The sequence below is a fragment of the Truncatella angustata genome (genome assembly GCF_020726525.1).
Source record: "Truncatella angustata strain MPI-SDFR-AT-0073 chromosome Unknown BKA67scaffold_1, whole genome shotgun sequence".
Classification (NCBI taxonomy): Eukaryota; Fungi; Ascomycota; class Sordariomycetes; order Amphisphaeriales; family Sporocadaceae; genus Truncatella; species Truncatella angustata.
Window position 1 is genome coordinate 5,727,727 of NW_025763381.1, and position 20,719 is coordinate 5,748,445.

General features: G+C 51.2%; 8 protein-coding genes across 8 annotated transcripts; 5 read left to right on the forward strand and 3 right to left on the reverse strand.

Moving 5' to 3' along the window:
* Positions 1-1,610: 1,610 nt before the first annotated feature.
* BKA67DRAFT_60329 (uncharacterized protein) lies at positions 1,611-2,868 on the reverse strand. The gene has a single exon (XM_046105341.1). The coding sequence runs from the start codon at positions 2,598-2,600 to the stop codon at positions 1,680-1,682; it is 921 nt and encodes a 306-aa protein (XP_045964757.1). The 5' UTR covers positions 2,601-2,868; the 3' UTR covers positions 1,611-1,679.
* A 3,096-nt stretch (positions 2,869-5,964) lies between these two features.
* On the reverse strand, positions 5,965-7,199 carry BKA67DRAFT_653794 (thioredoxin; the record flags this gene model as incomplete). Its single annotated transcript, XM_046106444.1, has 3 exons — positions 5,965-6,324; positions 6,392-6,942; positions 7,121-7,199. The coding sequence occupies 3 exons, from the start codon at positions 7,197-7,199 to the stop codon at positions 5,965-5,967; spliced, it is 990 nt and encodes a 329-aa protein (XP_045964758.1).
* Positions 7,200-7,525: 326 nt separating this feature from the next.
* On the forward strand, positions 7,526-9,139 carry BKA67DRAFT_60374 (methyltransferase). The gene is made up of 3 exons (XM_046105349.1): positions 7,526-8,016; positions 8,071-8,739; positions 8,828-9,139. The coding sequence occupies exons 1-3, from the start codon at positions 7,862-7,864 to the stop codon at positions 8,985-8,987; spliced, it is 984 nt and encodes a 327-aa protein (XP_045964759.1). The 5' UTR covers positions 7,526-7,861; the 3' UTR covers positions 8,988-9,139.
* Positions 9,140-10,540: 1,401 nt separating this feature from the next.
* BKA67DRAFT_60401 (prenylated rab acceptor 1) lies at positions 10,541-11,641 on the forward strand. The gene has a single exon (XM_046105352.1). The coding sequence runs from the start codon at positions 10,765-10,767 to the stop codon at positions 11,293-11,295; it is 531 nt and encodes a 176-aa protein (XP_045964760.1). The 5' UTR covers positions 10,541-10,764; the 3' UTR covers positions 11,296-11,641.
* A 1,181-nt stretch (positions 11,642-12,822) lies between these two features.
* On the reverse strand, positions 12,823-13,962 carry BKA67DRAFT_60417 (uncharacterized protein). The gene is made up of 2 exons (XM_046105353.1): positions 13,065-13,962; positions 12,823-12,999 (listed from the first exon to the last, which is right to left on the reverse strand). The coding sequence occupies exon 1, from the start codon at positions 13,773-13,775 to the stop codon at positions 13,077-13,079; it is 699 nt and encodes a 232-aa protein (XP_045964761.1). The 5' UTR covers positions 13,776-13,962; the 3' UTR covers positions 12,823-12,999; positions 13,065-13,076.
* A 1,102-nt stretch (positions 13,963-15,064) lies between these two features.
* BKA67DRAFT_508747 (DnaJ domain-containing protein) lies at positions 15,065-15,863 on the forward strand (the record flags this gene model as incomplete). Its single annotated transcript, XM_046097180.1, has 3 exons — positions 15,065-15,138; positions 15,203-15,349; positions 15,470-15,863. 3 exons carry the CDS (start codon positions 15,065-15,067, stop codon positions 15,861-15,863), a joined length of 615 nt encoding a protein of 204 aa, XP_045964762.1.
* Positions 15,864-16,712: 849 nt separating this feature from the next.
* Positions 16,713-18,632, forward strand: BKA67DRAFT_60460 (cytochrome P450). The gene is made up of 3 exons (XM_046105356.1): positions 16,713-17,251; positions 17,303-18,179; positions 18,233-18,632. Exons 1-3 carry the CDS (start codon positions 16,883-16,885, stop codon positions 18,580-18,582), a joined length of 1,596 nt encoding a protein of 531 aa, XP_045964763.1. The 5' UTR covers positions 16,713-16,882; the 3' UTR covers positions 18,583-18,632.
* Positions 18,633-19,184: 552 nt separating this feature from the next.
* On the forward strand, positions 19,185-20,589 carry BKA67DRAFT_530722 (DnaJ domain protein; the record flags this gene model as incomplete). Its single annotated transcript, XM_046099280.1, has 3 exons — positions 19,185-19,257; positions 19,323-20,227; positions 20,287-20,589. 3 exons carry the CDS (start codon positions 19,185-19,187, stop codon positions 20,587-20,589), a joined length of 1,281 nt encoding a protein of 426 aa, XP_045964764.1.
* Between the last annotated feature and the right edge of the window lie 130 nt (positions 20,590-20,719).

Sequence of the window (20,719 nt, forward strand, 5' to 3'; positions counted from 1 at the left end):
TAAGACAACCAGGACCGACTGCGCAACTACGGATCCAGTATCTAGGCTTTTTACCATTACTTTGGTTAGCATTCAAATTATTTTTGGACATGGTTAGTTCATGCATGTAGTTTTCATGGCTTGTGGGCGAACCATGAGTGAATGGACGCCTCCAGACAATGATAGAGCGAACAACAATGGGCTGAACTTGATCGCAACCACCTTTTCACAGATAATACATGTACGAATTCTGCTTGCCATGGTACGGACACAAGAGTAAAAGCAATGCTAGTAGTGTCTTAGCATGAATTCGAAAACAGAGCCTCTTGGTAGGAATCAGGAGACCTTTCGAAGTTCTCGTAATCCCATGCTAGGGTAATGAGTGATCTAGTAGCATATAAGAGCACTGGTTGTTTGTTTAGACAAAGCAGGAACGGCCGTGAAAAAAACTTCAAGGCGCATAAAACGAAAGAGCCTTTGTGTTGATTTTTCCCTAAGCTGGTTGGATGCTCTACCGCTAGTTAGAATTTCTGCTAAACTCCTCGACACACTGAGATCGATATTCGCCTAGACTCTTATCGACAAACGGTCTACGTTGAGCGGCCCATCGTCATTCCCACCGTGTAATCCATATTACGTTTGTGAACACACTGAGCTTACCATAGTGCAAGTAGGATACAGGCTGATCAGTGTAAAGGTATCAATGCCACATGCTTACACAAATTATTTGGTAGCCCTAGGATGGCCAGCCCTAGTCGAAAGGCTCACACAGTGGACATTTACTCGAAACTAGCTTCCAAGCACCACCTAAGCCTAGACGTTATGTCCTACCAACCATCAAAGAGCTGCGAATTCTCGTGTCATCACTCTGATTGAGAAATACTGGTAGCTAAAGCGACAATAACTTGGAACTCCTTGAGCTATAACTTCACCTATCTTCAAATGTCAGATTCGGGATTGACTCGATGTACACAAAGGTCATTACAGCTTACTGTACTTGGAGCACATACTATAAGCGCCAAGCTATCACAACATTCAAAACTTATGGTAGCAAAATAATAAGCCATGCCGGTCCCCACGCGATATCCCTCTCTTGACTGTCAAAAGTCAAAAGGAAGGGGTGGTCAGCCTGACCAGCTGCTGCTGCTGACTTGAGGCTTACAAGTTATTGTACTCCTGCAGGGTATGCAATGTGTGGCGCCGCCGTTCCGCCACACCTGTAAGAACCATTCTCACTCGCCCGTCATTATCTTGTGTTATTCGTGTTGTAAGGTGTGAAACAGAGGATCAATATACCTTTTTTATTGAGATTGTGTCTGATTGTCGCGTTGACCTCATCTCTTCTAGCTCCTTTGTCGAAATGGTACCGTCGATAATCAGTGGTCTGAGATCTTGCATACGCAAGCACGTATCAACTATGTCAAGAGCCTGCACAACAACTAACATGAAGCGTCGAGCACCAGCTGAGTTTCGCCCTTGATCGTAGCAGCAGAGAAGAAAAAGACAGTTCAAGTTCGCAACGGTGAGTTTTGGGGGCTATGTTTGTCCATGATGTCTATGTAACTAACAGCAGATGTGTTTCTCATCTCTATTATTTCTGAGCAGAATTCATATTTCTGCTATATGCACTCATAAATCGTTGCAATCGTGCTTCGTAACTACCATTATTTTACATTATGTACGATGTGCCAGACACCGATTTAGTAGCTGAATCCGGTATAAATCCATGTCAAAGTCGCTGTTTCTAAGCTCGGTGGCTCAAAGTCTTTCAACGATCCTTCTTCTGACAACTTCTTGATCCAGTCTTCGAATGTGTCCTTCAAGTCGTGGACTTGATAGCCACGAGGGCGGGGGTCGACGATCTGCTGCTGTTTTGATACTGGTACAGTTTGCAATGGCATGTTGACTTTTTCTACCTCGGGTTCGTAGCGCACCAACATGCTTTGATACGGCCGTCGTAAAAAGTAATTATCGAAGTTAAAGTTGACGTTAAAATTGAAGTGGTACGGCTCGTACCAGTCGTAGTGTTTCCACGGCAGAGGTTGTCGGTCAGGGTCTTTCAATCTCAAATTGAAGGCCGAACGTTGGTAAACCACCAAGATAATTGTCTTCAACCGCCGAAATTTGGATATGTGTTCCATGAACTTCTCCATGTTCTTCCTTGTCTGGACCGTCTTGTGAAAGAGCCGTAGATGGAGACCGGTATAGAAGCCCCACGACGTGCCCAAGGCAATGCGGCAGGCTTTCGTACGAACCGCCTCAACCTGACTGAGCAGGCGCACGACTTTTAGCAACCGCTTGACTTGCAGGTATGAGTCTAATAGCAATATATCCCTTGAAAGATCAACATGCTTCATTGTGTTCGAGAAGACTATGGGTTTGTATCGACGCAGGACTGCTTGTCGTGCATCCCGGCAGACTCTGGCTACCGCCGGCGGTGGTTCGTTGCGAACGTCTGCAAACATGAGCTGACTTGATGGCGTTGACTGCGTTTGTGCCGTGCAAGGAGAGTCCAGCACTTCGTATACTCTTGCTTCTGGCAGGGCGTATCCCCAGATCTGGTCCCTCAGCTCGAGTGGTAGCTTCGAGAACTGAGGGAAGCTTTGCAGTAAACCCATCATGTTCAGGTCTTGTTCACAAATCCTGTAGGACTGTTCTAATATTTGCGTAGTCTTTTCCTCCTCTGTTCTTACAATGCCGTGCTGCCCAGGTATATATATGTTTACCCTCCCGCCTCTCTGTGGGGTTGACCCTGGTAACCGGCAGTCTCAGTTTCTTCCCCAACCAGGATGATGCTGTGCTTGGACAGGGCTTGTGGATTCGCGAGAAACAGTTTGATTCGAGTTAGAAAGGCTTAGCAGGGCTTAAAGTTTAGCTCGTCTATAGCTTGAGCATTGACAGCGGATATGGGTTGTAAAGTACAGGAGGTAATGTTTCAAAGCACAATGCATGACATTGACGATCAAGCAGACGCAGAAGCTAGGAAGTAAGTAATGAATACCAGGAAAGTATGTGCGATACGAAACGTAGTTAAACAAACCCCCCTCCCGACGGAGAGGATGTGGCTTCAAGCCACCCATAACCATTGAATCATATGTTAGGAAAATAGGGTTGGGGGCATAAGAAAAGCAAACTTCCCTGTCAAGCCAGGTTGTGGTTATGGACTAGCAAGGCCGCGCAAACCCATAAGTAAAAACCGACGTTGGCCGGAAAACTTCCGGATGTGGACATCGAGCGATCCTGCCACACTGACTACGGTCACAGCGCTGACGTGCCCAAGCAGTCGGGGACTTTGAGACGGAAGTATCCTGGTGATAGCATCGTTCAATAGGTGGTCAAAGAACGTGGGAGACATGGGTAACAATGCAGCCAGTATGCGACTAAGATTCAAAAAGACCCTAGGATGTGGACCCCTAGTCGATAGATAAAGTATGCGACCGCCATCGAGGAGGCTATAAATGGATTCTATAGCTCCGTATTAGATGCTGCACACCATGTTCAATAGCTCTTACCGCGCTTGGAACGAGGGGTGCTGAATGGAACCCCTGCTGTGCAATCGGCACGCGCGCAGTTCATGTCGAGCCAGCAGACCACCCACAGGTTACGGGCCCCAGCAGCTGACTGACTGGCGGTCTCCAGGGCCACGAAACATGTTTACGGTCCGCACAGCTTGGCAATCTGACTATGATTGCTGAGCTCTACTACTGCGGCGTGACGTTACAGGAGCGAAGAGAGTCTCGGTGCTGAGAACCATCACGGAACCGAACGTGGTTGGAGAAGGGGCTGTGGAAATAGATTGCGGTGGGCTGACAAGCCTGTCTGGATGCTATGAGTTTGGCGTCCTTCAAACCCCGTATGATGCCGATCATTGACGAGTTCGGAGGACATGGTCAGAAAGCAGTTTAGATGGAAACTTCTAAGACAAACGAGCATGAAGAAACGAAGAATCCTTGCCTTAACATGATCATGGCATTATCGGATGAACGTATTGCGGATTGATGACAACCGTCTAAGGTTAGACGAGTCTTGCTACCCCTCGCCAAGTGTTATTATGGAGCTCCTGCATCCATGGGCTGCTTCTCTGGTAGCATTTTGCCATCGTCGGCAAGGTCCGAATTCCCGCAAAACACTCTATCTGAGAAAGGCTGACACAACCGAAAAACTCCATCAGGGAGGGTGCTATGCGAGGCTGATATCGACAACAAACAAAATAGAAACCGAAGAACACATATCCAAGCGGCCAGTCACCTGCGCCAGCTGGCGTAACCAAATTGGTCATTACGTATTGTTAGCTTGTGGCCGTTCTGCATCGTTGCCCTGCAAAGATATATCTGGTAATTGTTCCAGGTGCAGAGGACGCCCTTTATGGTTGATATGTAGCTTTATGCTGCATTGTATTTGGGCATGATTCTAGGCAAGATGTTCTTCACATGCACACAATCTCGACTATACCAAAGGCAACACTTCGCTATCAGGAAATTGAGAATAAATGACAAAATAAACCAACTATCTATCTGAAGTTCAGATTGGAACGCAAATATATTATAAGGTGGATAACGTGACTGTATGTACTATGGTATCAGGCCTAGAAAAGGGCAGTGGGGCAAGCTCTTTGCATAGAACTGGCTCGGAGCTCAACACCGCGGGAAAACACCCATGCTATCGACCCGGTACCTTGCCCCGCTGCCCTCATCTGACCTTCCATACCAGAGCATTCCAGATTTCTAGAAAGGGCCGACAGAAAACCCCAAGATTTCTACCTTTGTTGAGTATCCTAATCGACGAAACTCTTTGAAATGTGTAAAGTTCTCGGAAACTGCGTCGGATTAAAGACGACGATCGTCCACATAAGTGCTGTATTGTATTGTATACACCCACAGGTCCGGACTGATATTATGCAGTAGGGATTCTCACCCAGGAAACAAAACCTGAGAGCATACATTGACCAAGGACTCAATACTCTTGTCCTCAGTTCGTACAGTCTCATCAGCTACAGCAACCAGTCTAAGATCTGAGATGAGGTGCTGATAATGCTCTCTCGGTGGAGAGGGACTAATTTCGCCGGGCAGTCTTGGCTATGCGTTTCTGCCAGAGTTGACCGCCAAGAACTCCGCCGGAGTTGGTCGTGCGGCTCTATAAATACGTGGGAAAAACTCCCTTCGTGAGAACGATTTTGAAATCGTGCGGCGACGAAATCTTAAGACATACATAAACCTATGAGTCTTCCCCATTGCAATGATCTCGAAAATTCACGATACATTTGCGTCAGTTTCGTCACAGAAAAACCAAATTGCAATCGGCATCTCTGCTCCAGAGTCGGCTCCTCGTCGCGGTTCCTCACGGAACTGCCTGGTGAAGAGTCGCGGTGGAGGTATCGGACATATCCCCCTTCTTAGATAGAATTTCATGTATCACTTGAACGAAAACGAAGCACCAAGATCTGTGTTGGTGTCAAGCTCGCCCTGATGTGACAACCACGTTTCGTGCGATTGCCTCGAACGCTTCGATACGATTTCGTCTTGGGAGTGTAGGAGCTTGTGGGTTGGTCAGCTCTCGTTGCGCTTCAGTTTATAGTGTATGATTTCCCCAGTCATGCATGCTGCAGTTCTGCAAGGGCTGAAGCATGAACTCAGCAGCCCCTGAAGTGTGACAATTCTGTGCGTAAGCTCTCAGGCTCTCGGCCGTTTATTCACCAGTGATCCCACTTCATCCCAAGCGAATTGAGGTGTTGAATTGGTTCCGATTCTACATGAGTGGACTTGCTTTAGTTATGTTACACGTGATTACCTGGTGCGCTGTTATGGCACAAGAGTTCGAGTTGTTGGGCCAATATCTGCACTGCAAGCGAGGACAAAGTTTTTCAGGTGCATCTTTAGCTTGCATTGATGGGGTATGAGACCTGCATTGGGATCTTGACATGGCCGTGCCCATGATCGCAACTCGCGGCAAGCGGAATTGAACACCATGAGTAACTTGTAAATGTGACTACTCGCCCGGCTCGTCCCCGATCTTCTCCAACTTGCCCATTTCTCGCTTCTCTCCACTCTCTCCAATCAACCGCACCCTGTCGAGTCGCACTTTCTCACTGTCGCCATCACCATCGACGACGAAAAGAACGAGGCTGGAAATGTTCTGGAATCGCACGAACCGTAAGCTGATGCTAGCGGTGCCATTGGCGTTCCAGTCGCCCTCCTGAATCTCGATTTCCTGCGTCGGCTGGATATCGTCGGCCTCGTCAAAGCCTAGGTTATGAGGACGGTTTGTGAATAGTTTGATGGTCTTTGGTCTCACGGGTATCTCGTCTTCGTCGTCGTCGTCCTCTGCGTTCGGCGGCAGAGAGGTGATCTAGACAGATTTGCGTTAGCTTACGCAAGTATGCTAGGCGACAGCTTGAGAAGTAGCGGCGTCATACCTGTAGAGTGTGCAGCTTGACAGCGGAGTTGAAGGGCACGAAAAGCAAAAGCTGCTCGTCCGTGTCGCTCTCCACCCAGTCCTTGTCTTCGGATGAGCTCTTGCCCAAACCTGCAGGCTTGGGCTTGTTGAACAGGGTGCGGACGGAGAACTCGGAATCTGCGTTCAGCAGTTCCAGACCGCGGACGTCGACGATGTCAGAAATATCGGAATAGCCGCGAGGTAGATCAGCACCCAGCCATGTCATGCCGCCGCCACCACTGCTACTTCCGCCAGCTTCACCGGCCGTCTCGATCTCATTGGCGAGCTTCTCCAGAATGGTCTTCAGCCTGTTGGGGTCTGCGCCCTTGACTTTGTCGACGATCTTGCCATCGCGGAAGATGATGAAGGTGGGCAGACTTGTGACAGCATAAGCTTGTGCAACGTCCTTGGCCCCGTCGCCTTCGGTGTTGACCTTGACGAAAGTCGCAATGTTCGGTCTCGACAGGGATTGGGATAGTTGTTCGTAGAAAGGGGCGATCTGTTTGCAAGGTCCGCACCAGTTGGCATAGACTGTGTGCTTTGTCAGCCTTTCGGTCCGTCACGGCTATAGGTGTAGCCGTAGATGTAGATATAGATGTACATGTGCCCGGCGCGAATGAGTCGCAGCAGTGACGATGGCGGGGTAGTGAAGGGCAAGCACGAGCAAGGCTATCTAGAGAGATGGGAGTCGATGAGGCGGTGAACTTACAGTCGGCCACTACGATTCGCGATTTGTCAAGAATCTCACTGAACTGGTCCGGCGACTGGATCTCCACCGTTTTGGACATGTTGCCGGTATGTGTGTATGTCCGGTGTTGTTGTTGATGATGATGATGATGTAAATTAAATGCGCCAGCTCAACTCACAATTTCAAGGCTTTGAGGCTCTGGCTCTGGCTCTCTGGCTCTCTGGCTCCGGCTGTAGGATTTGGGGGGGGGGTTGTTCGGCGGGCCAAACAATGTGATGGTGCAATCACAATCACAATCAGAATCACTTTTTGGGCCATCCCTGTCAGGTACGCTCGCGCTTTCCCGCTAGCGGCTTAGCTCCCAGCAATTGGTCCAAATGCCCCGCGATGACATCTCGCTACATACCGCTACCGTTTAACATTGAAGTACTAAAGTACGAGATAACATGTGTGTTTCCAAGCCCAAGCTGGTTTGCGCCGAAACCTAGACAGGTAGACTGACTTGACTACTTTGGATCCTTTGCAAGAGTCCAGGGCTTAAAATTGATCTTTCTTGTCCTTTTCTGGACCTGGCGCAGTTTGCGTATAATCCTAATCTGGTCCCACTAAACCTAATCTCTCTTTACCATAATCCCGAAACGTTCGACCGTCCATCTTTTCTATCTCGCCTGAGTTACCGCTTGAGTACCTGCACGATCAAACGTCTTCACCCCGGAGTCCAAAGAGCCCCTTTTCAGCAGAAAACTCAATTCAAACTCTAAGATGTCTAGTCAGGTCCAAGTCAACAGCGACTCAGCGGCGCACCCAGGAGATCAGCATGAGGTCCCTAGCTATGAGGCTCACGGGAATTTTGATACCCTCAAGGACCGCATTAAGCTACACTACAACGTCGCCTCTGATTATTACTACTCCCTCTGGTACCGTTCGTCCATACTTCACAACGTCTGTACCGCAGTGACTGACCAAAGCAGGGGACAGCACATTCACCACGGGTATTGGAGGTCTGGTGATGAGACCAAGGAGGAGGCTCAAGTGAACTTGATCAAATATCTTCTTGAGCTTTCCGGTCTCCCCAGATCCACAAACGTTCTCGATGTTGGCTGTGGTATTGGCGGCACCTCCCGCTACCTCGCCAAAGAGCAGGGCTGTCACGTTACCGGCATCACCATCAGCGGCAAGCAGGTCGAGATTGCAAAACGCTTGACTCTGGCTGATAGCCCTGTCGGCGAGCAGTTGCAGTCGTCGGATGTTCTGTCTTTCCCTCCCGGCAGCGTGCGGTATCTGGAGCTTGATGCCGAGAAGATGCGCGACCATTTCTCAACCAATGGCGGCAAGCCCGAACACGGATTTGACTGTGTTTGGATATCTGAAGCTCTCTCGCACTTTCCCAACAAGCAGCTGTTCTTTGACAACGCATTCTCGCTTCTTGGAACTAGTCCATCGTCACGACTTGTGGTCGCTGACTGGTTCAAGGCTCCGAATCTGACCGAGGAACAAGACAAGGCAGACATTAAGCCTATCGAAGATGGCATGCTCCTCCCCCCCATGTGCACTGTGGATGAGTACGTCGCAATGGCCAAGAAGGCCGGTTTTAGGCTGAGCGCAGCCGAGGACATCAGCAAGGACGTTGCAAAAACATGGTATGTGAATTCACGTGCCAGTCATATTGTCCTATCTACCCCGTTCCCACGACGATCGAAACACCTAGGCCACCACTAACCTAGCCAGGGATATCTCATGGTCTCTAGTCTCTTCACCCTCTTTGTGGGCTTTTGCAATTTCTTGGGGCAGAGACGGTCTCAATTTCCTCCAAGCCTTCCGAGCAATGAGGAGAGGCTACGCCAATGGCACGTTCAAGTACGCTCTGATCGTCTTTGATAAGAACTAGAAGCTTGTTTCCAGTAGACACGACAGCGACGTGGACCTGGCGATAAATTATAGGCTAGATTGATGATACTTTGCTCTGACACTACGCCGAGCTGCATGTCGCATTGCTAGATATACAAAGTGCAATTCATCATCTCTACCATATAGCCAACGCATTAGAGTATTCTGGCTTGTACCTTTCTGAGGCATGGGCAGTATATAATTATAACCCACCTCGAATACCGATCGTGCAGTGGTTCGGCTGCGTTTTATGACCGGTTGGGGAGCATCGACGGCAATGGAATTCTCCAGTCGTTTTACTCGATTACATCCCGTTGAAATCTCCGGCAGCAGTGTGCTGCCTCAACAAGAGGGGGGTTCCGGGGCGGATGAGGTGGCAGTTTCGTGATGGACCGACCACTCCAATCAACTTGCATGTGAGATGCCCGGCCCCAGAAAAGACGCCCAATCGGAACCAAGTGCTACAAAAGCGAGTTCGAGCCACATTGTCTTCAGCGGTCAGGCTGCAAAAAGTTTGCTTGTAGCGGGGTACAACATGCTGCGTGTGCATCTAGCAGTTGACTTCTTGCTATGAGAGAATACGGAGTACGACCCCGACAAACTTGTCATGAGGCAACTCGGGAGGTGCGCACGGGAACTGGAGGTGCTGGATACCTGTTGAATCAGTGAGGCGCTGGCAAGCAAGATTGGGCGCTCGTACAGGCATGCCGCAGTCCGAGCTTCCAGTGTACATAGACTACCATGTAAATAACATTGGGTCTTGGTCTTGGTCTTGGTCTTACCGTATGTAGGTTTTCTTAGGGCGGTGACTTGTTCATCGCTGACAGCATCAGTCCTTGCCGAACAAGCTGCAGCTTCCAAGGACACCGCTGGGCTCGCAGTAGCGCGATCCAGCTTTGGGTCAGGTTGATAGGAAAAGTCTTCCCTCAAGTCCGAAGGCTAGGAATTCCATTTTCTCTCTTCATATTCCTTTCACCTTTCAGCTCGCGTGTGAACCCAGAGCTGAGGGAGGAAGAGAAAGTTGCAAGACGACAAGCACAAGCCCCGGTGTGGAGAGCTTTGTGCATTCTTTTTTTTATTACCTGCCTAGCAAGCCACAGCAGTGATACGACCCGACGGCGGACGGCACAAGCCAGGGTGTTTAGCGCAAACCGTGCTGCGACCCCTGGCTCCAGGAAATTGAAGCGTGGGTAATTTTCCCCCCAAAGCGAAGCAAAGCAGGCAGATCAGATCTGTTATCGCGAAGAAAATCGTCCCTCGATATCATTATTGAAAGCTGTTGGTTTTCTGCTTTGTCGTGTCGCAAGCACAGTAGCAACAACGCCCACATTCATTCAATCTTTGTCGAATTGACTCAACCAACCGCTCTCTTGGTGCAGCAACCTCATCGGAGCTCACTGCAACTGAATTGCCTTTGATCTAGGGACCTGTAGAGAAGAACGCTATTCTATTCGTAAGCTAGCTGCCCCTATCTTTCTTTCATTCTTTAGATCGTGGCTTTTGCGTCGCAACTCCCAAAATTTCCTCAAGCCTGCTCTTAATTTAACATTTGACCTTGACAAATAGTTATCCCCAATCCTCAACCTTCAATCTCCGGAAACACAGGCTTCTGAGGCTCAAACACTTTTGACAGCTGTCTTAGGCTTTGAGCTTCTTCCTTGCAAAACGTCCTCCAGCCATAGCGTCAGATATATCTTATCTGGCCTTTTCTCTAATCGCAACGAGTATTCTCTGGCATCCTTGGGCGATCACGCACTACCCACCCGTCACCTATCGCCATGGCTCGCATTCAGATCCCTCTCGACGCCCTGACGTCGCGTCTCAACATTGGCGACCGATTCGATGGCTTCCGCAACACCTCCTTGTCCAGCAGATTCTCGAACCTGCGCCCTGTCGGCGAGTTCCTCGACTTCAAGCGCCTCTCGAAGCCTGCCAACTTTGGTGAGATGCAGTCTCGTGTCAACTACAACCTGGGACAGTTCTCCAGCAACTACATGGTTGTCTTCTTCCTTCTGAGTATCTACGCCTTGATCACAAGCCCGCTACTTCTGTTCGACATCGTCCTGCTTATCGGTGGACTATGGATCCTCGGCAAGCTCAACGGTCAGGACCTCGTCATTGGAAACTTCCGTGCTACCACCTCGCAACTCTACACTGGTCTGTTTGTTACTGTCGCCATCCTCGGCCTGATTGCTCCAACTTTCAGCACCGTCCTCTGGCTGCTTGGTGCTAGCGGCGTCGTCATTATCGGACACGCTGCGCTTATGGATAAGCCTATCGATGAGGCTTTTTCTGGGGAGGCGGTCTAGATGGTCGGCCGCGAGCTCCCAAACACGTGCCCCAATGGGGAAGACCATCGAGGCGCGAGAGGAAGGGTTGGGCGCCTCAAGAGGGGGTACACGAACATTGGGCTTCGGGGCAAAGAGTTGTGGAGGAGGTAGACAGCGAAGATTCTGATACACAAGGTGCTGATTTGGCAAGACGCGGGAATAGACGGCTTGCTAGTGACTCCCTCGAGTTCACGGGGGTTGATTTGAGTCGCAGTGAGCGACAACGGCGCGCATATGCATATGACGAAGGGAATGAGTCTACGGAGGACGACTCAGAAGAGAGTTCTGATCACGACAGCGACAACGACGAGGATGATGCTACGCGGGAATTGGATGATGCTCTGGTGCAATCAGCACTTTCAAGGATACGAAAAGCACAGTCCAAGGGAAGGCAGGATGTTAAACTCAGCAAAGAAGAGCTCAAGGCACTCGAACGAAGGCGGAAAAGGCTGGAGGAGGAAGCAAAAGCTAAAAGGCGACAGACGTCCAATGGGAGCGAGAAGAAGCGGCGCAAGGAGCAACGAGTTGCGGTGCCACTTTCGCACCTCGATGTTCCGGTTCCGGTTCCAAGCAAGGCAAGCAAGACGAAAGCAAGCGCCTCCAAGTCAGACGATGCTCTTCCACGCCATCCCTCGCCAGCAACCGTAAACAACCAAGGCCGAGCGCCTCCCATGGGTCTGTTCCCACCGCCTGGCTCGCGAACACGGCCTCGTTCTGCAACCTCATCATCGCATCGCCAATCGCCGGCACAAGGAAGTTCACCGTTTGAGTACAGCTATGTGCGCCCACCTCCGAATCAGCGGAACGCCTCGGGGTCGTCTAGTCGATCATCTTCAACTCGTCCTCCGTATCCTCCGGAAGACAGCGAGTGGCGGCCATCGTCGTCATCCTCACGCGATACACGAGACCCTTTCATGTACCAAACTGCGGGACCGCGCGCCCCGTACGTGTCTGGCGCTGCGGCTGCCAGACGAAACTTATCGGGGCACTCGGAGAGTGGTTACGGTAACGTACCTCGCAGGTATGCTCCCGCAGGAGCTAGAGATGGTAGCAGCGAGGAGACAAGCGATCAAGAGGGTTCTGGTGAAAGCACAAGTGATGACGTGGGCAGTGGTGTTCATATCACTCGATCACGCACCATAACACCTGATGAGGCCGCCATTGTTGTTGAGGAGGTTTCGCCATCTCCGGAGCGCGAGAGGCCCAAGAGCAAGAGATCGTCTGGGCGATCGTCCCCTGTCAAGCGGAAGCCGGTCAGCAGCAGTGCTGGCGGAAGAAGACGGAAGAAGTGAGATCATATCATAGACACATACTTTAATGATGCATGTCGCCTTGTTGTTTGTTCAGATCACCTCTTCTTGGGCTCCAAGTTGGGTTGCAAGCTTGCTGAATATCTCTAGACTAGTTGGTAACTTGTGACTCCTCAGCAGACTGGAGCTGCGGCGTGGCCCAGTAAGAGCTTGTGCGCTTGTACAACGCTGTCCGACTGCCAAGTAGCCCAGCCCACATGCACAAAAACCGAGCACCCCAGTTTTCATCAAGTCGTTTCTCTTTATTCATGCTCAAATCTCTAGCTAGAGGGTATCCTAAAATCCACCAATCTACTTTCGTCCTCCCTTGAACTCGTATCTATCTATGGAAGTGAAAATAGCAACAGGTATAACTGCCCAAACGGGGGTATCAGTTGCGCATATGATCAAAGAACGCCTCGCCTGCCATAATCCCAACTGGTCATACCCAAATATCATCAGTCCAAGCTTTCACCAAAACATCTTTGTGACGCCCTTCATCAGGCCATCACCCCAGTCACTACCGCCCCACCCGTTGTCTTCATATGTGGATCGGCGCTCCCAAGCCGTGTGCCCATCGCGACCGCGCTCGACGCTCACGGCTCCTGAGCCGCCCAGGCCGCTGGCCATCCGGACAGCCTCGCCAACCAGACCAATGCTGTCACCCGAAGCTGTCTTGGCGGCGATGCCAAGCATACGCTCCAGGCCTGGTGGCAGGCGTAGCCCAAAGCGCGCGAGGAGTGCTGTCAGCGCACCGCCCGTGATCAACGGCATGATGACCAGCATGAACACCTTCATGGGGTGCTTCTTGGCGTAGTATACCAAGTCGCGCAGGAGACGCTTGAGCTGCTTGTACATGCGCTGCATGAAATTGGAGCGCGGGGAGCGCTTGTAGTAGGAGGACGAGCGACCCAGTCCGAAGAAACTCTTTGAGCTGGAGTTTCCCATGTTGAAGAAGGATCCTCGCGAGGCATTGTGTTTGTTGTAGTGACTGCCGCTGTCGATGCCGAAGAGGTCGCCCAGGTTTGTGGAGGATTTAGAGTGTCGGTGCCTCGAGCCAGAGCGGGATTTTGATGACTTGTGCTTGTGAGAAGAAGAGGACTTGTGATGTTTACGAGATGATTTCCCTGACACGACGGAGGCACCGTCCCAGCCATCGAAGAAACCCATTGTGCCTGTTTCGTTGCAGTGCTTGCTTGCTCGCTTGCTTTCTCCTGTCTGCGTATTGCGACAGAGGGTTCTGCTGTACTCTTCAGGCTTCAGTTGTAGCAATGGGAGCGATGGGCTTCCTGGGGGCAGATCAAGGGATCCTGGTGAGGTTCGTGTGGGTATATATTAGTCGTGGAGCAACGGGCTGGCCCTAGCAGCCCTGGAGAGGACGGGAGGAAAGCTCGTAGACGATGGGGCCAGTAACCACACATGCAAGTAATGCAAGGCTCGAGTCAACGGATCGCAGGAGGGACTCCACAGCTGGGCTGCAAGGAGCGCAACTATGCCCTGCAACGGACAAGAATTTGCGCGGGCTCGAACACCAGGACCAGGAGCTATTGCGACTTCAGTGGAGTAGTGAGGTGTACGGACCGTACTCGTGCAAGTATGGTCGAGGATAAACTGGAGCAGCTTGGGTCGCAAAGCATAAGACGGCCGTCTAGATCGTTGACTAGTTGTTCCTGAGATGCAAGGACAGCATTGAAAAACTGACAACAGTCCGAACTGCCGTGTCGCAACGCAGACAGAGATTTTTGTGACCTTTCGATCCAAGGTGAGAGGCTCTGCAGGTGGATGGAGTAGAGAAGATGGGGACTCGGAGGAGATTGGACAATTACTTGCATTGCCGTTCAGCGAGGACCCTCACCGACAATTCGAGTGGCTGGTCGGCTGCGTTCAGTTGCCCATATGGAGTGTTTCTGGACTCCTTACGGATCGATCGTCACGACTACTGCAGCCCCTCAAGCAACTGCAGCATGATTCGTTTTGGGCGTAGAGCCTTGGCAGGACGCTGGCGCGCAGGCTGAACTAACTACTTTCCATTGTGGATACGTCCAAAAACGTCGGGTTCTCGTGTCGGTTTTCGGTTCGACTTTTCGGTTCGACTTGTTGCTAGATCGCTCGGTTCCGAGGTGTGGCGTTTATCGATAAGGAGAACAGAAGAAAAGGGAAAACCCAGACAAAGCCACGTTGCACATCTCCTTAGCCACAACTGATGACGTTTGTACAGATCCCTATCCATCCCACTTTCAGAGCATACTCAACAGCCTGACGTAGCAACATCGCGTGGATGAATGAAGCCTTTCCTCTTGGCCGTTAACCACAATACCCAGTCTACCTTGCCTGCTACGTCTTCCTGCCTCAATACAGTTTCCAGCGTAAAAATAAGCACAAATGGCTGGCAACGCTCCCCCCAACTACTGTAAGTCGTCTCCTTGTCTTCAATTAGTTGCTCCCACCCCACTAATCTAATGCGCATTGCAGACAAGGTCCTCGAGATCTCCGAGAGTGCCACAACACAGCAGATCCGCGATGCATACAAAAAGTGAGTCTTCTCGCATGCTGCTTCTATCACGTCAAGCTCCCCCATATACTAATTCCACACACAGAGCTGCCCTGAAGACCCACCCTGATAGGGTCCCCACCGACTCCCCCGAACGTGCAGCACGCACGCGCAAGTTCCAGCTCGTCAACGATGCATATTACACACTTTCGGACTCCAGTCGGCGAAGAGAGTATGACGCCCAGCGGAAGATGTATGGCTTCTCGGGTGGTCGTCCAGGTGCCGCTAGTGGTGGCACATACAGCGACCCGTTCGAAGACGAGTTCGACGACGAAATCCCAACCGGCTCCGCAGGAGCAGGTGGCATGCCCAGCGCCGGCGGCTTCCCTTCTTGGGCTTGGAACTTCTTCACTGGCCAGTCCAACCCGCAGAATACACAGCAAGCAAGACAAGAGAAAGAGGACCAGCAGTTTGGTGATGTGTTCGAGGAGATGTTGCGCGAGGAAGGCATGGCCGAGCAAAACAACCGCCCTACTGGCAAATTCTGGAGCATGGCGGGTGGCCTGAGTGGTGGTGTGCTAGGCTTCATCTTGGCCAACTTCCCGGGATTGCTCGCCGGCGCCGCAGCGGGGAACAGGCTAGGTGCTGTCAGAGACGCTCGAGGAAAGAGCGTGTACTCCGTCTTCCAAGAGCTGCCGCAGGCCGAGAGGGCCACACTCTTGTCCCAGTTGGCTGCCAAGATCTTTGCGCAGACTGTGGGCATCTAGGATGTTCATGCTAGACGCGCGAGTTTAGTTTAAGGAAAGTGGGGCTCTGTGTGGTCGTAGTGTATGCCCACGCTTCGATACATCAAAGGCATACAGGTCAGTAGGCGACATACGCCTAGATACCACTTCGTTCTTGCTGGGAGAAGATTTCAGTGAATATGGTTCAACCTCGTTTGTATGAAGGGAAAGGGGCTGGCGCGGCGTTCGGAATTGTTCTTACTTCATTGGACTAAGATGAATAGTTTATGAGCATTATCAATATCGGCTTGAGAAAGATTTCGTGTCGCCATCGTGGAAATCGTCTGCATTTACATGAAAAGGCAGAACATTCGTGCGTCGGCCAGGACCTGGTGTAATTCATTCATGGACGCCAATCATTCAAGACTATCTCACTAATAACTTAGCATCATGGCAAAAAGTGGAGCACTATATTACAACCATACTTCTCTACCATTGCCTTGGAAGTCCTGGTCTCTTGTCCTGCCATCTAGCCTGGCCTCTCGACAGGATCGCTCGGAGCTTTTGCATCCTCTTCTTGTTTTCTTTCTGTTCCTGAAATTTGCAGAACCACCTTCCATGCAGCTCATTTCCCGATTCGAAGTGTCCATCTTGGCACGGTTTGGCTCCACTGCACTCCATTTTCCCCGCAAATGCCCATCATCTTTAGGTGATGGCTAGTAACCAATGAGGTGCCTACCGATCGCTCACCTGATGGATCCTATGCTCTTCTCATAGAACAGGATATGCTTGATTTGCGTCCTAACATGCAGTCATGCAGGCGGGTGTCGGCTCTTGTGCAAAACCGGCGGGAACAATCGATTGCCCCATACATCTTCTGTCTGTCTCTTTCCCGCCGAGTCGAACACTCCATGTGCGTGCACCCATTCCGATTCGTTGCAGCAAGTCTATCCGCGTGATATTGTCTGGCTACAACGCCTGAGCCGCGAGGGAACTCCCATACAAAGCTTCCCTGATGCGTATTTCTTAACCTACGCCTACTCCCCAAAACAATTAATGACATGGCTATCGAGGCTTTGATGCGTACTGCAAAGGAGCGCTTTGTGGATCACCTCATCCAGTCTACGTTCCTTTCGATTGTGATAGCATTTGTGAGCTACCTCATATACAATGAGGCTGTACGCAGCGGAGCCCGAGTCCCCGGCATGAGGGGACCGAGGGGGTGGCCGCTGATCGGGAATCTGTGGGACATCCGTAGTAACGCTGCAGAGAAATATGAAGATTGGTCCAAGACCTACGGTGACGTCTACCAGGTACAGATGGGTAACGTCCCCGTGGTGGTCGTGAACAGTGCGGCGGCGGCGAAGACACTTTGGGTATCACATTCTCAGGCGCTGAGTTCTCGGCCAACGACTTACACTTTCCACAAAGCAAGTTCGCCCATATTCGTTATGTGAAAAGGGTGCTAATTGGCCTTCAAGATTGCGTCTAGCACTGCGGGTCTGACTATAGGCACATCGCCATACGACGAGTCGCTCAGGCGACGCAAGAAGGGGGCCGCGGTAGCCTTGAACCGGCCAGCACTCCAATCTTACGTACCGTATCTGGACATGGAGTCGAAAACGTTCATTGAAGATCTCTTCACGTACGGAAAGGCGGGCAGGACGCCAATAGACCCTCTACCGCTTATCCAACGGCTGTCGTTGTCCCTGGCTATGACCATCAACTGGGGCGTTCGGGTGCCGTCGCACGAGGATCGGCTATTCAAAGAGATTGTGGAAGTCGAAGAAGAGCTTAACCGGTTCAGATCGACTACGGGCAACATTCAAGACTACGTTCCGCTTCTGCGTCTTAATCCTATCAACAAGACATCGGCGAAGGCTCGCGAGATGCGCGATCGTCGTGACCATTACCTTCGTACTTTGAATAACGAGCTCTCTGAGAAGGTGGCCATGGGCACAAACAAACCTTGTATCCAGGCCAACATTATTAAGTTCAAGGAGGAGAAGATTAGCGACGTCGAGCTCATCTCCATCAGCCTCTCTGTTCTGGGAGGCGGTTTCGAAACAGTATCTAATACCGTACAGTTCAGTATGGCTTTCCTAGCGCAACATCCAGACATACAGGACAAGGCATACGAGGCAATCAATGATTTCCAGAGATCTGATGAGCCTCTATGCGATGCTGCTGACGATCAGAAGTGCGCCTATATCAACGGGCTAGCCAAGGAGGCACTGCGTTACTTCACTGTTATTCCCCTCAATCTGCCTAGGCAATCGATCAAAGACATTGAGTACAACGGAGTACTCATTCCTGAAGGAACAACATTCTACATGAACGCAATGGCCTGTAATTACGGTGAGCATATTGTACCATTGCCAGTTTCTTCCAAAGCTGACGCGACATTAAAGACCATGAGCTCTGGGATGATCCCCAGCAATTTCGACCGGAGCGCTGGATCGAGAAGCCAGACGCGCCGGTCTTCACTTTTGGGCTTGGGTACAGAATGTGCGCAGGCCATCTACTGGCATCTCGGGAGCTGTACCTAGTGTTCATAAGGCTCCTCAGCAGTTTTCGCCTGGAGTTGCACGGCCAGGTTGACACAAATCCCAGAACAGGAATGAAGAACCCACGAGACCTAATCATGGCGCCGAAGAAATATGAGATCTTCTGCGTCCCGCGAAACGAAGACTTGCTGCGGCAAGTGCTCGAAGGCCACAAGGTTGAAGAGTGCTGTCCCGCGGTTAATATAGCGTTCTAAATCCATAGAGGCACGGGGTGCGTGTCTTGCATCACGCAAGTCGCTGTCTTGGGAATAGACTCCACCGAAGAGTAGCCATAAATTATTATATGAGATGGTATCAGTGCTCCTTGACTAGATCGAAGATTTGTGGTGCTGTAGAGGCGATTGAGAACTGGCCACGAAAGTCAGCTGTGTCCACACTGTAGTTCCGGAGTTGAACGTCGAGGTCGCAAGTTTGTTGGCACTGCTGCTGATTTAACTTAGCAGCAATGGCCGAGATCAAGAAGTGTGGAGATCTTAACCCCTTTAAAATAAGGAGGTACAGCAGGAGCTTAGCGTCTCGGCGGCAGGTCCCGCCAATTGCCAAATCGACACCTTGCATTTGACACGGGGTCTCATAGACGAGGGAGGGAAAAAAATTATTGTTAAAAAAATAAAAAAGTCCGGGTAGCACAGTCAAGGAAGTCAGTTTCTTCCTGGTGCTTGAAGACTCAGCATCTATCAAGGCCCTCTTCTCGGCCTACTTGGGATTCGGGCGACCGTTTCTATCATTCTCATCTAGGATTTATTGCCTTGTCATTATCGATTCATGCTCAGGTAGCTAGACCTAGCACGTTGCGATGAGGTTCTCAACCCTCTCTCTCGGCCTCTTGGCCCTCCTGACACCCCTTGTGGCCGCGTGGTCCAAAGAAGGTGAGTCTTGCAGAGACAATGTCATAATGTGTAAACATGCACGCTAATAAGGGTTGCGGCATCAGACCACGAAATCTTCCGCCTGCGCGACGAGATCATCACTCATGAAGGCGCCAACATAACCTTCTACGACTTCGTTGGTGTCACGCCCTCCGCCTCGCAGGACGAGATCAAGCGCGCCTACCGCAAGAAGTCCAAGACCCTACACCCGGACAAGGTCAAGTCCCAAATCCAAGCCCGTGCCAACAAGGCCAAGAAATCCAACACGCCGACCAAGCCACCTACACAGTCCGAGATCAAGGCCGCTATCAAGGACGCCGGTGAGAGGCAGACGCGTTTGGGTGTTATTGCCAACATCCTGACCGGTCCCGAGCGCGCCCGTTATGACCACTTCATTTCAAATGGCTTCCCGACATGGAAGGGCACTGGCTACTACTACAGCCGCTACAGACCTGGTTTGGGAACGGTCTTGATCGGTGTCTTCCTTGCAGGTGGCGGCGCCTTCCACTACCTTGCGCTGTATCTGGGCTGGAGAAGCCAGCGCACATTCATTGAGAGGTATATCAAGTTTGCACGTCATGCCGCATGGGGCGAGAACCTCGGCATTGCAGGAGTTGATGCTGGTGTCACTGCTCCTGCCCCCCCACCTCAAGCCCCGGACACGGAAGAAGAGCAGGGACAAATGATGCCTACGAACCGCAAGCAGAGACGTGAACAGGAGCGCATGGCCAAGAAAGAAACCGCCAAAGAGGGCAAGCGTACGGGCGCCCGTGGTCGTGCTGCTAAGAATACCAGCAGCGGCAGTGCCACGCCTGTCCCGCAGACTCAACCCAGCAATGGCGAGGGACCTACCGGTGCGAAGAAGCGTGTCGTTGCGGAAAACGGCAAGGTTCTCGTCGTGGACTCGCTCGGTGATGTCTACCTGGAGCAAGAGGATGAGGATGGTAACGTGCAGGAGTTCCTGCTTGATGTGTGTTTGCTTCCGAGTCCCTTTATACAGCTTGCAGTCTTGCTAACGACCATTGATAGCCCAACGAGATGCCAATTCCCACCATTCGTGATACCGCTCTTGTCAGGCTGCCAGTTTACGTATTCCGTCGCGTCTTTGGCAAGAAGGATGTTGTCGAGGAAGACTTTGAGGAAGGGGCTAGTGAGGACGATGGAGACATTGTTGATGACGATTCGGATATTCCGCAGCGCACCCCTAGCAGCACGGATGACGATTTCGAGTTGCTTGACCCTACACAGAGTGTGCAAGACCTTGCCAAGGCCACTGGGAGCAAGAGTCAGGGAAGCGGTAAGGCGAAGAAGCGAGGCAACAAGAAGCGATAGTTTCTTATTTGTTGTTGTCTCGGCTATCCAAGTCAAACATGTGGTGTGGCTGTCCGGTTAGTGGTGAAGGCCCATAAGCTGAGCAGACCGGATAGTATAGATAGGCCCCAAAAGCACTACTTGAATTGAA